This window comes from Salminus brasiliensis, chromosome 5, assembly GCF_030463535.1.
Source record: "Salminus brasiliensis chromosome 5, fSalBra1.hap2, whole genome shotgun sequence".
NCBI lineage: Eukaryota > Metazoa > Chordata > Actinopteri > Characiformes > Bryconidae > Salminus > Salminus brasiliensis.
Genome location: NC_132882.1, coordinates 8,864,296 through 8,879,632, shown reverse-complemented (window position 1 = coordinate 8,879,632; position 15,337 = coordinate 8,864,296). Strand labels below are relative to the sequence as shown.

General features: G+C 41.2%; 1 protein-coding gene across 2 annotated transcripts in view; it reads right to left on the bottom strand.

The window, feature by feature from the left end:
- Window positions 1-7,388: 7,388 nt before the first annotated feature.
- sugct (succinyl-CoA:glutarate-CoA transferase) overlaps window positions 7,389-15,337 on the bottom strand; it is a 77,284-nt gene continuing 69,335 nt past the window's right edge. For both annotated transcript variants that reach the window (XM_072678697.1, XM_072678698.1), the window contains exon 14: window positions 7,389-8,479. In XM_072678697.1, coding sequence (XP_072534798.1) covers window positions 8,316-8,479 — 164 coding nt within the window. In that variant the 3' untranslated portion in view covers window positions 7,389-8,315. The remainder of the gene's footprint in view (window positions 8,480-15,337) is intronic.

The following is a 15,337-nucleotide window of genomic DNA, read 5'->3' as shown; positions in this document are numbered from 1 at the left end:
TCATTTGGTGGCTCTTCAGGATGTCAACTGTCACACTCTGTGTTTAAAGCCTCTAAAAGCTTCTGCCTTCTGAAGATCATCTGCCTATCAGATGATCTAGTCGGAGTCAAAACAGGTGTCCATTCCCATCTTATCTGGTTCTTTTTGGTCATGGTGGGCCCAAAGCCAACACAAAATAATTGGGTGCAAGGCAGCAATATCCCCTGAACAGGGTGGCTGTGAATCACAGGGAATTACCTAGAGGACAATTTAGGGTAGGCCACACACTTACATTGCACATTAAATGTTTAGATATGATTATCTTTTCTATGGGATTTAATACAGGTGAGCATGCTCCCTTTGTTGGCTTGTAAAACCATAACATGCTGTTACTAACCAGGGGCTGGATTAACAAAAGCTTTCCTAAGAAGAAAACATATGAAGGATTTTAGGATTAACATTAAGTTCATAAGAATGTTGTTAAATGCAATTCTCCATAAAATCTTAAGAAGTTCTTAAATATGATCTTATGATCTTTTTAAGACACTCGTTGTTTTCTTATTACAAGAATTGTAACAGACTTGTATGCTGTATATTACATAAACAGTGCATAATAACAGCGGAGACAAAATGTAAACAGAATCAAACATTTTCAGTAAAAACAAAAGCTAGAAGTCATTTTTTCTCAGGTAGTAACTGTCAGAACTTCAGTTTCAACTATTTAAACTGATCATTTTAGAGGTGTACCTACTGAGGACAAGTGTGAGGCCATTGTCAGGTTAAGAAAATATAAGAACATTTATTTGAGAATAATAATTGTTCTTAGGATCTTTAAGTAAAAAGTTAAGAGAAATCAGAAAATTGGGAAGAATTTGAAAGAATATCAATTTATCTGATGCATGCAAAAAAAAGAAATATTTAAGAAGAATTTATTTCTTAAGATACTTCTGTGATTCAGGCCCAGGTTTATTTTGAGATATATTTGTGACAGCGCTTTCTTAAGGAATAAGTCCAAATGTGACATTTTATTTATTTGGACAAAAAGATTTTCAGATTCTAACAAAAGTGTGTGAATTCTGTGCTGTTATGCAGAGCAATTTAGAAGTGCTCTGTTCACTCATAAAATACATCCTACATACAGGCTACTCTGAAACACCTCAGCTAAGATACCACCATGCACAAGAGTCAGTACTGATACCTAGATAGAATGACATACAAGTGAATAAGTGAATAAGATGAATGAGTGAATAAGACATTTTAATAAGTGCAAGATTCATTTAAAGTTGTTCCAGGAGTAAACTGCAGATCTACAGAGCACAGATGGAGGAAAAAAACAATTAAATCAATCATCTGCAGGCTTTCACTTTCTCTCTGTCTCTGTGTTTCTCTCCCTGTCTCTATCTTTTACTCTCTCTTTTGACCCATGTCTACTGTCTGCTGAGTTGAGAACCTGTTACCCAGACGTTCTGCACCCAAGGGAGCCCTCAAAGCTCAAAAGTCAACTCCTTTTTCCTGTTTAACCAAATAATGACCTACTCTCCAGACAAAGGAGGAACAAAGCACAGCCACAGAGGTTCGGGTGAAACGGGGACCTTTTAACGGAGGGGCACACTTGCGGCATTTCTCCTGGTTCCGAATGACCAGTGCATGGGAGGACGTGTACAGGAACTTCGGGACATCATGAAAACAAAACAAGCAAAAACAACATGCCTGTTTCATTACATGATAACAGCGGAGACTGCCACAAACAGGACACAACGCATTTTAAAGCAATGAAAAATAGAGGAAGGACTTGGCCAGCATGAATGGATAGAGGTAAAAAGTCCCAGCCTGCAGTGTTTCATGAGGCTGGGTTTTTGCACATGCCATGCACAATGCTGTCCCAGTAAACAGCTGTATCAGAGCAAGGTCAATGCTGGTGAAACACTCATATCATGGAAGTGTCATTTATCAAAAAGGATGAGTAGGTGATGCTTTATTCCAAGTAAAGGAGCATTTGTGCCCACATGCTTCAAAAACAGCAACAACAACACAACAGGTTCCTTGGAAGGTTTTACGTTAGGCTTGTTTGAGCAATCGTGTGATTATCTGGACTGTTCCCCAGAGCTGGAAGCCACCAAAAAGTGAGGAAGGGAGCTGACTAACTGGAACAGCGCTTAAGCTTGTCTTAACATATATCCAGGGCTTGAGGTGAGGTCTAATGCTGTTGAGAATAATGCTGTGTGATGTCTCTTACGATGAATTTCACATAGCTAAAAACATTCTTGGTGTAGTCAAACGTCCTTCTCACTCATACACTCCATGTCCAAATGTTTGTGGACACCCCCTACTAATGAATGCACTTAGTTACTTCAAGTTGCACCCACACAGATGTGCAAATGCACACTGACAGCTTGTTCTAGTCCCTGTTGAGAAGTACTGCCAATAGAATAGGACTATCTGGAGCAGAAAAACATGAACCTATTTTCATTATGCCTAATCCCAGGTGTAGTCTAGAGGGGTATCATTGAGCTGTGGAGCAGTGGAACTGTGTTTTCTGGGATGATGAACGGTGCTCTATCCAATAGTTTTGGGATGAGTTGGGGAGTCAGGGTTGTGATGTTTTCCCAGCATAACCATTATCACTGTGCAGTAGGCAGGAACCCCCTGGACAGGGCCCCAGTTCATTGCAGTGTAGCCACACACATTCACTCACTCACATCTAGGGGCAATTTAGCATAGCCAATTTACCTACCATGTTTTTAGAAGTGAAAGGAAACTAAATATAAATGAATAAATAGACTAAATGAATAAATTAAACTTCATTTAATGTAAAACTCTCAGCTTGTGACATCCCTCTGTTGTTCACCCTGCTGACTCATGACTGTGTTGCGAAACACAGTTCTAACAGCATCATAAAGTTCGCAGATTATACAACTGTGCTGGGTTTCATCAGCAAAGGCGACGAGTCAGCATACAGAGAGGAGGTGCAGCAGCTGACAGACTGGTGTACAGTCAACAACCTTCACTGGAATGTAGAGAAGACCAAGGAAATGGTTGTTGACTTCAGGAAAACAAGACACGACCACTCTCCGCTCAACATCAACGGCTCCTCTGTGGAGATCGTTAAGAGCACCAAGTTCCTTGGTGTCCACCTAGCGGAGAACCTCACCTGGTCCCTGAACACCAGCTCTACAGCCAAGAAAGCCCAGCAGCGTCTCTACTTCCTCCGGAAGCTAAGAAAGGCCCGTCTCCCTCCACCCATCCTCACCCTCTTCTATAGAGGGACCATAGAGAGCATCCTAAGCAGTTGCATCACTGCCTGGTTTGGGACCTGCACAGCCTCTGACCGCAAGACCCTCCAACGCATTGTGAGGACAGCTGAGAGGATCATCAGAGTCTCTCTCCCCTCCGTCATGGACATTTACACCACCCGCTGCATCCGCAAAGCAACCAGCATTGTGGATGACTCCACCCACCCTTCACACAGACTGTTCTCCCTCCTGCCATCAGGAAGAAGGTACCGCAGCATCCGGTCCAACACGACCAGACTCTGCAATAGCTTCTTCCCCCAAGCCATCAGACTTCTCAACTCAACTCAACTTCTGACCTGATGTCTTTTCTGTTACATGCATCTCTCTCTCTCTCTCCAACCATTTACCCCAGGATAAAATGGGAAGCATTTTTGCACAAAGCATTTGCACTAATAAATTTACTACCTCACTGGACTCAATATTTATTACACACTGCAGAATTTGCACACTACCCCCAATTATTTATTATTCTCTGTCTGTACTGTGTTGTGTTGTCTGTCCGCACTTGTTTGTGTTGCACTTGTGTCTTGTATGCACTGTGTCTATGTTGCACCACGGTCCTGGAGGAACTTTGTTTTGTTTCACTGTGTACTCTGTATGTAGTTGAAATGACAATAAAACCCACTTGACTTGACTTGACTCTGTAAAGCACAAGTAATTCCTCAAGATGAGACACTAACAGTCAAGTCAAAACCTGCTTCTTCCTGGTCAGGGTCACAGTGGAACCTGAGGCTACTCGACAGGACTGGTGCACTCCATCACAGTGTAGTTTCAACATCCATTCACACCACGGGACAAATTAGCACGGTCTATTCACCTATAATGAGTTATTGGAAGGTGTGCGAACACCAGAGTAGCCAGAGGAAATCCACACAGTGACTGAAGCAAGGACTGAACTCACAATCCCAGGCTTCTGGAGCTGTACGGCAGACACACTACCTGCTGCACCATCCAGACGGAAACTCAAAAGCGGTATTATCACAGTGGAGAAACTAATTTTAATAAAATCATAAATTTTAAAACAACCTTTATAGCATAGCCTATTTATTCAGTGTTTTCTTTAGGTAATGTAGTAAATGAGCAGTCCAGTGCATTAAATCAATCCAAACACACTCTTCTGACATCTAAATTGTGGACACAAGTGATGATCCTCTTTTACTTCTTGAAGCAGATCCAACACACACTCCTCTGCAACAGCTGTGGTCTGTCCGGTACGATCAGCACACCTAACCCATCAGTTGACATGAAGTTACACTTACAAGAGCTCTTCCAAAATCAAATACATCCAGGTCGCTGTGGCTAGAGGCCAAGATGTCTTTTCATGTGCAGATCACCCTGAAGACAGTTCGCACCTGTCTTTCCTCTCTAGAGGAGACATCCCAGTGGTTTTGGGGTGGCTTCTGCTGTGTGTGTGTGAGATTGTCATCAGGCTTTGGTGCTGTCAGGGCCGCAACCATTTCCTCTCAGCACTCCCACACTCTCTTTCTTAAGTTACACACACACACACACACACACACACACACACACACACACACACACACACACACAGCTGAATTTCCCTCTGGATACTTGTGTTATAACCTGAGGCCCAAGCTAGCAAGGGGTCATAAGTGTCTCAAACCTGTTGCCACTGCACTTCTTTTCACCTTAGCATCTGTCGCTCCAAACTGCAAGCCCTCAAACACCTGTGCATGAGCTGATGCAGGAGCTGAAGGCAGCGGTTTCAGGATGGTTTTGGGATAAATCAGTTTTACGTCATGCTGTTATTTACATTATTTCTGGGGCCTGTTGCACTTGGCCGTTTAACCTGCTCCAGTCAGGATGGTCCTGATTTGAGAACACGAGGGCGCAACCTCTGCCTTGACTTTCCATTTGTCATAATAAACATTGCTTAGTAGCCATGTGGTTTGTGGTAGGAGTGGGTCCAAATGGCAAAGCTCTTCCAGCTGAATAACTGAGAGCTGGACCCTTTACATAACCTAATTTATGCAACTGTATACAGCTGCCAGAAAATGTCAAACAAAGATTCAGTGCTTGGTGGCTACAATTCAGGTACAAACACATTTAGGCTTGGGTTCAACAACTGTAGAAAGCTCAAAACGTGGAAGGATGTTCACAGCTTGAACCATGGAGGTTGACTGGAACACCATGTTGATAAGTGAGCTCTTGTTTAAACATGTAGGTGATGACTGCTGCCACCCTCAAGTTGAGGAAGTGCTTTGTAGAAGTTATGACCCTCATGTGTTAGAGATGCACAATAAAATCTTGACTTTTCACAGGGGGCTCCTACAGCCTCCTAGACTGTTGCTGACTGGGTCTGGGCTTCAGCTGGAAAGCGCTCACCTCTCCCTGCATGCAGCACGCTGTGAAGGCTAAACCAAAAGAGTAACACAGCTCCAGCTCCACCAAGCAGTCAGATGACTTTCCCATCCCACCTTTGCTTCTCCTCATCCTGCTCCACTCGTTCAGTTGGTCTCTCTCTCTCTCCGAGAGGGGTTCACTCCAGCTCTGCTTATTTCATCTCCTCGTTTCACCCGTCGATCCTCTGGAAACTATCGGTCGCCACGGCAACGGCGTACACACACGCAACTGGAAGTGACGGTGGTACGGGTCACCTCCCATTGGCTGGAGCTGGAGAGATGCAGCGTGGGACGCAGGGAGGGGGCTAATGTCAAGTGCAGCTGGCCGGGCTGGATAACCCGTTTCCTTCACCGACGTGTCAGCGGAACCCAAAATGAAAACAGGAAAGCACTTCCCAGTGCTCTCCCAGGACTCCATATCCGTGCGTTCTGAGGTCCACCGCAGAAAACAAGCAAACGAGGACCTGTAAACATAAACAAGGGTCTTTCGTGCAGCTGATTAAGAGCAGTTATCAAAGTCTCTCACACCTTCAAACTACTTCCAGGGGAGTGATAAACTCACACGTGAAACCAGCTGGCAGGCTACATATTTGACTGTCAGATTGATTTGTTTATTTCTTGTTTTTTTTTTGTTGCTAGCTCTCTCATGGGAGAGCAGCTGAAGGCAGAGGCAGACCCAGAAAGTCGTCTGCATCATCGGCTCTATTCACACAGACATAGAAACAAAACCATCAGGCGCTGATGTGTGCTGTCTCCTGCTAAGTTCCCCCATATTACTGAAGCTGACCCTCTACTGTATATTACTGATGCTTACATCTCTACTGCCAAGATGGTGCAGGTCCACATGCATTGGTCTGTGTTTCCAAAGGTATTTTACAACATATATGCAGGTACAATTTCTCAGCTACTTGAGAGTATATTTCACCGTTTCCTTGCTATATCACAGTCATTTTGTCACAACGCATTTAGAAAACCCAACCCTGTAATGTGTGCCACCTTGAATTTAAATCACAGTACATTCCTGGGCCGGCAGCATGCTATAGATTTGGCACCTGCACGCTTTAATTGACCAATTTACCAAAAGTAAAAGAGCTCAGAGCTAAAAAACACGTCTAAAGGCAGATTATGATTTGAGCTTTACTTCATCCAGGAGACTTATTTAAAAATGTCTCCAGTGAAATGAACTGGAACCATATAAACAGATGACTCATTCAGGAAAACTCCCTTTAACTCAGAACTGAGCGGGACTGCTTCTCACGGAGCGTCCAAAGCAAGACTCAGACCCTCAAAGCGCTCGGCTTCAAATCCGAACAAGACTGGGTCTCTAGCAAAACAACCCGCTACAACCAATCACGCTGAATGTGTAATAAAACCATATGACAGACGTGGGCTGAATGAACCTGATGGACTTTTTCCCACTAATAAACAATCAAAAGCAGTTGTGTGTCCTCTGTTGCGGTCAAACTCGTGACGCTGTCCTGCCGTGACCTAGTCTGTGTTTGACATCAAGTCATTTGTGCAGAGCAGACGGGAGGAAATCAGACATGAAAAATCTGGCAATTACTGACATCCGAAGCAACGCTTATTCCACTGAGGGGCTGAGGAACTCCACTGTGGGCTACTACAGACTCAGAAACTCACAGATCAGACTGAGCTGTGACCTTGGACATTGCACCTGTCGAGTTCATGGATTCATAGAGAGGTGGAGTCAAGCTACGCTCATGCAGTGTATAAACATCTGCTTGAACCAAGAGAGCAAAGTCAAGTGTAATTTTATTTCCCTGACATTTCTTACAAAGATGTTACAAGTTATGCAACATACAATTGTCTTTTTTCAGAACAAAATTGAAACAGCATCCCATGGCCTATGATCAGAATATCTGGGAGGGTCCATTAAGCTCCTGAAAACCAGGTTTAGCTTAGCAGATTATAGTCTTACTTAAGACAAACTGGTATCCAAATGATCCCCCTTTTACCAGTATTTCAGGCCACTGGCAATTCTGTAATACTATATAAGTATGTTTTCTGCTTAACTGGCTATGGAGTAAGTGGGCTAAACAACAGCTCTGATGAGAACAGAAAGCATATGATTATAAAAAAAAATCAACAACAACAACAAAAAAGCTGGGTCCAGTGACGGTCTTCTGGTGTGTGTGTGTGTGTGTGTGCTGTAGGGTATTTCCCCACTAGTTTCTGCATCCAATAAAATATGTGAATTTGGCAAATACAGTGATGGAAACTGAACTTGAAAGTTTAAGAGGCTGTCTGAAGAGTTTAGAAATGGATTTTCCTTATTCCCATTACTGGGCTGAAATACTTGAAAGATGTGAAACCTTATCTGGTGGTGAGTCAGTGTGTGTTATTGATCAATCAAATAGTGAGGAGTGTCTGAGCTGACGTGACTGAGGGTCAGAAATTCAGACAGTCTTCCACTGGACCAGCCAACTGGAAGCCCAAGACCTCAGAGTCTGACCTGCATGCGTCATTATGTCGTTATTGTTACATTTGCGGCTTGGTCTCAGATGCATATCTAACAGATTAATTACAAAAACATAACCACTGAATGTGGGAGGTAGCACAGGATTTCCCTCCACAGTGTCATGTGTATTTTAAAGGGTGGAGAGTGTTTATTTGGTTTGAGGCGGGTCCTCGTCATTTTTTCGCCATGTCTTATTCAGCTACATTAGCGCACCGTATTTTGAAAGACAGTCCGTGAAGCCAGAAGGCTGTTGATGACATCTTCGCTATATCCCAGCGTGTCTTTCAGGACTTCAACTGTATGTTGACCAATCACAGGGGGGGAGGTTGCCTTGCCAAACTGAAAACTGCTGAACCGGACAGCAGGACCTGTGTAAACAAATAATCACCAAATTGATCAAATGTGCTTGTAAAAGTCAGTCAATAAAAATATTTATAAATGTAGTATGTTAGTATTTGGTTGTTAGTGGCAAGCTGGTCCCAGTAAAGCTCAAACACATTCATGCCTAAAAGCAAATCAGCGACTGAGAACATATTAGATGATTGTGAAAGAAAAGGATGGAAATATCACATGAAAAAGCTATATTTTAGATATGGTGTAAATACCATTATATATAAAAAAGAAGTGTTTCTCAGTCCTGGACATGGTACCACCACCGCCAACATTGGGAGCCTCCCTAGCATTCTCAAGGAAATGCTGTTAAAAGTGAAGGGGAGAAGCTCAAATTGAGGTTTGTTAATGGACAGTAATCCAAATACAGCCTAAAAAGCACAATTTGGCTAATTTGAAAATTCAGTTGTGTGTAAATGATTTCCAGTAATGTTTATTTAATGTGTTTTAAAGGTTTACAGACTTTCTTTGACAGACAGACATTAGTGTACGTTAAGAATTTTGGTATCACTTCACTTGGTCCACCGTAGATGCCTTGTAGATGCTCACCTGACATTCAACTAACATTCACATGAATATGTATTAAATGCAAGTTGCAACTCCAAGTTGAATGTAAATGACTGTCTGTCGAATGTAATATCACACCTAACTCCAACCGTAACATTAAATCAGCCCTAGATCCTAACCTTTACCTTAATGTTCGGTGAGCACCTAAGAGGCATCTACAATGGACCATCCAAGTGAAGTGTTACAGAGTTAAGGTTCACAATATCTGAAAAACAATTTAAATAATAACTGTTGGGAATTGTTTTATATCATAATTGTGATGTTTAGTGTTTTCAAACCTCTTTATACCCAAAAGTGTATATACAGTATTTCCTGATGGGAATATACTGTATGCTACACAGGTAAGAAGCGGCAGTAGAAAAGGCTGCTCTAAAGGCAGAATGCCATCATCTATTACTGCCAAACGTTATTTACAGTAGCTGAAACCGTGAAAGAGGCCATATTACACACTGCATAACATCACAAGTGTTCTTTATGGTTACATAAATGAAGTTTGACCATTTCATGAATGCGATTTACTTTGGAAATATGAAATCATCTTCAGTTTGGACAGGTATAATTGTATAATTATTTGCTGGAATAAAGAATGATGTCAGAAACTGGTGATAAAAAGATGACAATAAGTAGTACTGTGTGACTCACTTCCTTAAAAAAAGTTCTGGGATTATTACAGGCATTAGCATTTCAGTCTTTTCTTTCCCAGGTCCAATTAGTTCTGCAGAAACTAATTACCAATCCTCTTTCACAGTCATATGACATAGCTTAGGCAGATGTGGAAAAGCAAATGGATGACTGATATTCATAAATCAGTTCATGCAATGAAAAGGTGAGCACCCACCCACATACTGTTTTAATATGCAGAACTGAGCAGTTCCTTTCACATTGCTTTGAACGTGTCTTCTCCTACGCACCTAGAGGTCAGACCCCCTGTGGATTGCTTTAGCCCCTTACTGGCACTCTAAAAACATGTTTTGATTGCTTCACCTCCATATTTAATGCTTCTCTACACCAGGACACAAAGTTTTCAAAGCACATGTCGGCAAGAGGTAAGGCCTGTCATTTGTTATTAATGGCACACTGCAAGCATTGTGTTTCAAACACAAAGTAAGACAACACGAGAACTAGGGAAACTTGAGTTGGACAAGTCACTCAGAAAGAAGGAGCCTGTCTCTGACCCAATCGTGCCATTTATAACTATTTCCCGATGTTCTTTTTTGATAGATTGTGCTTCTCATTTGACGCAGGGAAACATACGTTCTGGCCCGGCCAAAGACGCCGATGTTCGTGATGTCTGGGGTTGATGCCAGGGAGATGAAATTACTGCTTTGATTTAAACATTCTCAGTCAAGCAAAGAAATGTCCAAATAAATCAAGATGTGTAATAAGGACTATGTGTACTGGAGGGGAGTCGTGTTCTATATGTTTGAAACCCAACCCAAAAGACAGTGTCTAGGTTTGAAATACAGCGCTGCTGTAATCAAATCGTTAGGGACCAATTGGAATCCTCTTGCAGGGGAAACATATAGTTCCATCAATATCTTTATCAACATCAAGCAAAAAAGCCACGTGCTAACCACAGTGCTATGAATAGTATATACAAATGTTTGGCCACCGCTGGCCAAAATATCTGTTACTATAAATAGATAGATAAATAAACTAGTAAAAGACGACTTGGGGCCAGATTTACAAAACATCCTCCATACGTTTTTTTTTCTTAGAAAAGCTTAAGATAAACACTAAGAAATTGAAATGCAATTCTTTAAATAATCTCAATAATTTCTTGAATATTCTGTTAATTATTTTTAGCAGAGATCTTAAGACACTCGTCATTATTTTCTTATTAAGGACAGACATTATATTTTCTTATTACGTTTATGTAGTTATTCACAGCTTTTCATAAACAATGCTTAAGAGCATTTTTTCATTTCTTTTTTCAATATTGAGTTAGACCTGTGCAGTGGAGAGCAAAACCTTGTAAAAACAGAATCAAACTAAGCGATCAAACATTTTTAGAAAACAAGAGCTACAAGTGAATTGTCCTAATGTAGAAATATTATTTTAAGAACAAACTTTTAACCCAGTTGAAATTGACATTAATTCCACTATTACAACTATTGAAACTGTTCATTTTAGAGGCATACGCATTAAACTCTTACACTACAAGCTGAAAGGTTAAGAAAATATTAAAGAAGTTTAAAGTTTAGGTCACTTAAATGATTCAGTGTATAACTATACAGTTAATCACTGAACAAACAGCAGTAAAATGCTGACTGCTGTCTGTTCACATGAAACAAAGACAAACAACCTAAATTAAGTAAATAGAAATATATACAGAGATAATATATATGTGTATGTATATATATATATATATATATGTGTATGTATATATATATATATATATATATATATATATACACATACATACATACACACACAAAGTTTGCACTTCACACTTTTTTCAATATCAATTGTTCTTAGAGTTTTTCTTAAGTGAAGTTAAACAGAAAACAGAAGATTATTATTAATCCTGTGTCTTATCATAACTTTTTTTCTTAAACATGTAGAAAAGCACATTTAAGTAGATTTTCTTCCCGGCCCCTGATTTCCCAAAAATATTTAGTAAGATTTCTTTTTATTTTATCTTCATTTTACAAATTAAAAATAACAAAAAAGGAAAAGGGCCTGAAGAAAAATGTTGGGCAGGACTTAGTGAACCCTATCACATCATCTTAATGCATTTTGATGGGAGCTAGGAGTCCTTCAGTTCTTGTTTGGGGAATTTTTGCCAATTGTTCCTCAAACAAAAGGAAATCTATATATTCTGTAGTCTATTCTATCTATAATTTTGGGCCTAAACGATGTTTAGTCCTTACAACACTATGAATTAAAATATCAAAGAAAGAGGAAGTTAGAGTTTAATGTTTAAATTAAGATGCATAAAAACTTCACATAGTACAAAAATGCTTCGCTTGGCAGAAGGAGTGTTGAAGCGTTGAAGCTCGATGACCCAAAACAAAAAAATCACAACACCGAATTATTCAGTAAGCGCGCAGGGCAGTGAACATGGCTTCAAACGAAACCAGAGGCAACTGGGTGACGGCTGATGAGGATGAAACAAGCATTAAAATAAAAGACAGAAAAGGGAGGGAGATGCAGAACTTGAACATGATTGTGTGCGTGTGTGTGGTTTCGCAGCCTCAGCAGTTAGGAGCGATGCCTTAACCACATCCTCCATTTTCTCCCTCCCTCTCTCCTCCCCTGCTTCTCGTTCCTCTGTTTCTGCTCACAGTGCCACGGGCTCTTCATTGTCTCCAGTGTTAACATCTGCTTCTCCTCAGCCCATAGCCTGGCGAGGGAGAGAGACACTCCTCTCTCCTCCACAGGCATGGTTCAAGGGTTTCCTTTCCTTCTTCCGTAACAAAGCCCTCTCTGTCCTCTCACCAATTCAGTGCTAGATTCGTCCACTGCTGTTGGGGCTCTTTTCTAGGCTATAACAGCAGACTCAAAGCTACAGATCTCCTTTAGATGGGCATATGGGAGGGACCAAGGGGAAGGCAATCAGACTATAGTCATGGCAAACATATATCTTTGAAGGAAAATTTGTTCCTGCTGTCATATCATCAATAAAGACGTCAAGATGTCACTCTTTGTCTCCGCTTTGGAAATGTATTTATGGGGTACGATAAACCACCCTGATATGCTAAACGGACAACCACTAGCTGGGCTAAACGGCCCCTGACATTTTGTGAACGATATGGAAACTGGTGTCCTGTGGGCCTCTGATTGCATGTAAATATTAGCATCCGACCATGAAACACTATCAACCCCTTCCTGAATGGAAACGGCATGAGAGTAGTTTTCCGGCGTTTCCATGGCGATTCCCTGTAGCATTAGGGACACCAGCGCTGGGCTTTTTCCTGTAGCATGGGCAGATAGCAGTAATGATTTAATCTGGTGGAGGTTACCACCATTTCCACTGCCTAATACACAGAGCACAGTTTTACACACTTGTACAACGCTCCTCCGGCCAAGCTTCTTGACAAAATCCTGATGGTAAATCCTGACGGCTTTTAACCTGGACTCCCTGGGTGGTGCTTGGCTCAGGCAACAACATGGACAACATCCAGTGCAGCATAAAGAGGCAAACTAGAATCCGAGCCAGGACAAACCATACCTCTTACAAATTCGTTTTTAAGAGGCTGCTGAAGAGTTGAAGGTTTTCATCAGAAGAATTCATACTTGGAGGTTCTGGGCTTCAGGTAGATATTATCAAGGCTGAAAGCCAGGCAGAATTCAGAGAAAGTTATGAGGAAATGATTTCTAGGAAAAAACAAATCCCCCCATGATATTATTTATTATCTGGCATTAGGAAGTACACAGATACCTGCAAGGCTCATCTATGCATTGATGGCATAAAAAGAGACAAGCAAGAGAAAGTAAGATCCAATATGAGTGTTATGGTAGGGTTGAGCGGGTAAGAGAGCTTAGATGAGTAAATACATTTATGAATAAATAAATGCTAACAGTGTAACAAAGGTGAAGCACCACTGTCCTCCGTGGTGTAGAAAGGGGTACAAAAGTTTCCACCCAGGCAAACTCATCATCTTATACCAACAAGGTTCCTTGACAAAACTCCTAAAGCTGTAATATATATATATTACTTTTGAGGGTGAGAAATGCAGTGTCTTCAATTAGCACTGTAACCTGAAATATGGGGGTAAAATTTACTTTTAAGGTTGTTACTCAATTAACTTATTCTTTAAGCTGTATGTACAGTTAGTCCTACTGCAAAAACACCAGCACTGACTCTTCAACGCCTGATAAGGTATAAGAACACATCTGTAGCAAGACATTTGAGGGCATTCTTCCATGTAGAGTATCCAGGAATTGCTCACTCCCCTGATTCTCAGGCGATTCTATTAATCAGTCCTAAGTTTTGGCCTTTGGGCAGGAGCCTGGGATAGCTATTGCAGAAGCTTGATTCTGCAGTCAGTGCATAGTCAAGATATGATACAGTCAAATGAATTCAGTTTTTCTTGTCAATGTTTACCAAAATGCTGTTCTCACACTATAGGTGAGGTCTGGATGCACTTTATATATATTTGCTGTTGTAACAAAGAAGGTGTTTTATGTTCATATTATCTCAATCAGGCCGTATGGCTTTATTTAAAAGTGAGCATGTGGTAATTTCACTGACCAACCTGGAAAACACCTGCATTCTAAAACATAGAGTTTACTTGTTGGAATCAATGCGTGGACTACTGCAATAATTTAAGCAGGCGTAAAACTTAATTTTGAAACAAATAACTAAAACTGAGACTTCTTTCTCACGTAAGAATACACTGCTAGTTATCCCAGGCTCACACTACACAATCTGGAAGTGTTGTGACTGTAAGTGTGACTGTTAAGCTCTCTCGCATGGTAGTGCCTCAGTTCTTGCATGTTTTCATGGTAAAAGATAAAAGATGTAATTCCTGGTGTCACTGATCGGTCGTGAAGTCTGCAAACCCAAACCACTAAAATATTCCCTATCACAAGAAAACAAGTTGAGCAATGTGAAGAGTACAACCATCTGATGACTCTGAACGTTAGACCTGGCATTAAACAGATGCAAATATCGTCACAAACTGTTGCCTCAATTAAACTTAACTAATAAGCATGAGGTCATTTTACCTAAGCACAGGGCTGCATGTTGAGAGATCAATGTCTGGTAAGTTAAGTTGCCTCTGATATTTCCTCCACTGGGTTGACTATACTTTCATTAATTCTGCAGAGCTCTCTAGTTTGACCTAGAGAGTAGTTTGAAGGTCTACAATGCTCACTATTAAACAAAAATATACGCTTTGATTAAAAGATGCTTTACACAGCAACGTTCTCCAAAGCAAATTCAGTTTTGTTTCAGGATAACTGAAAAAACATTTTTAAATATTCTGCACTGGACATCTCTTTCTCTCTCTCTCCCTCTCTCTCTCTCCACTGGCTCTCTTCCCAGCATCAAACAGCAGAGGGACAGGATAAGGGGAGGGTAGCATTTGTGAGGCTTCACCGCGATCCCCCCACAGCCTCCAGCAATGACTGGAGCCGTCAGCCCTGGGTGAACATCTTCATCAGAGGTGCTTTGAGCCCACGCAACAAGTCGCCCCTCTCAGTCTCTTTAATCAGCCACCCTGTCTCTTTTTAACTTCTCTCTGCATCTTTAATAGGCGCGAGTGAGTGAGAGATGAAGAGTATGAGGAAGACAAGTGTGGAAACGGATCAAAGGCGAAAGA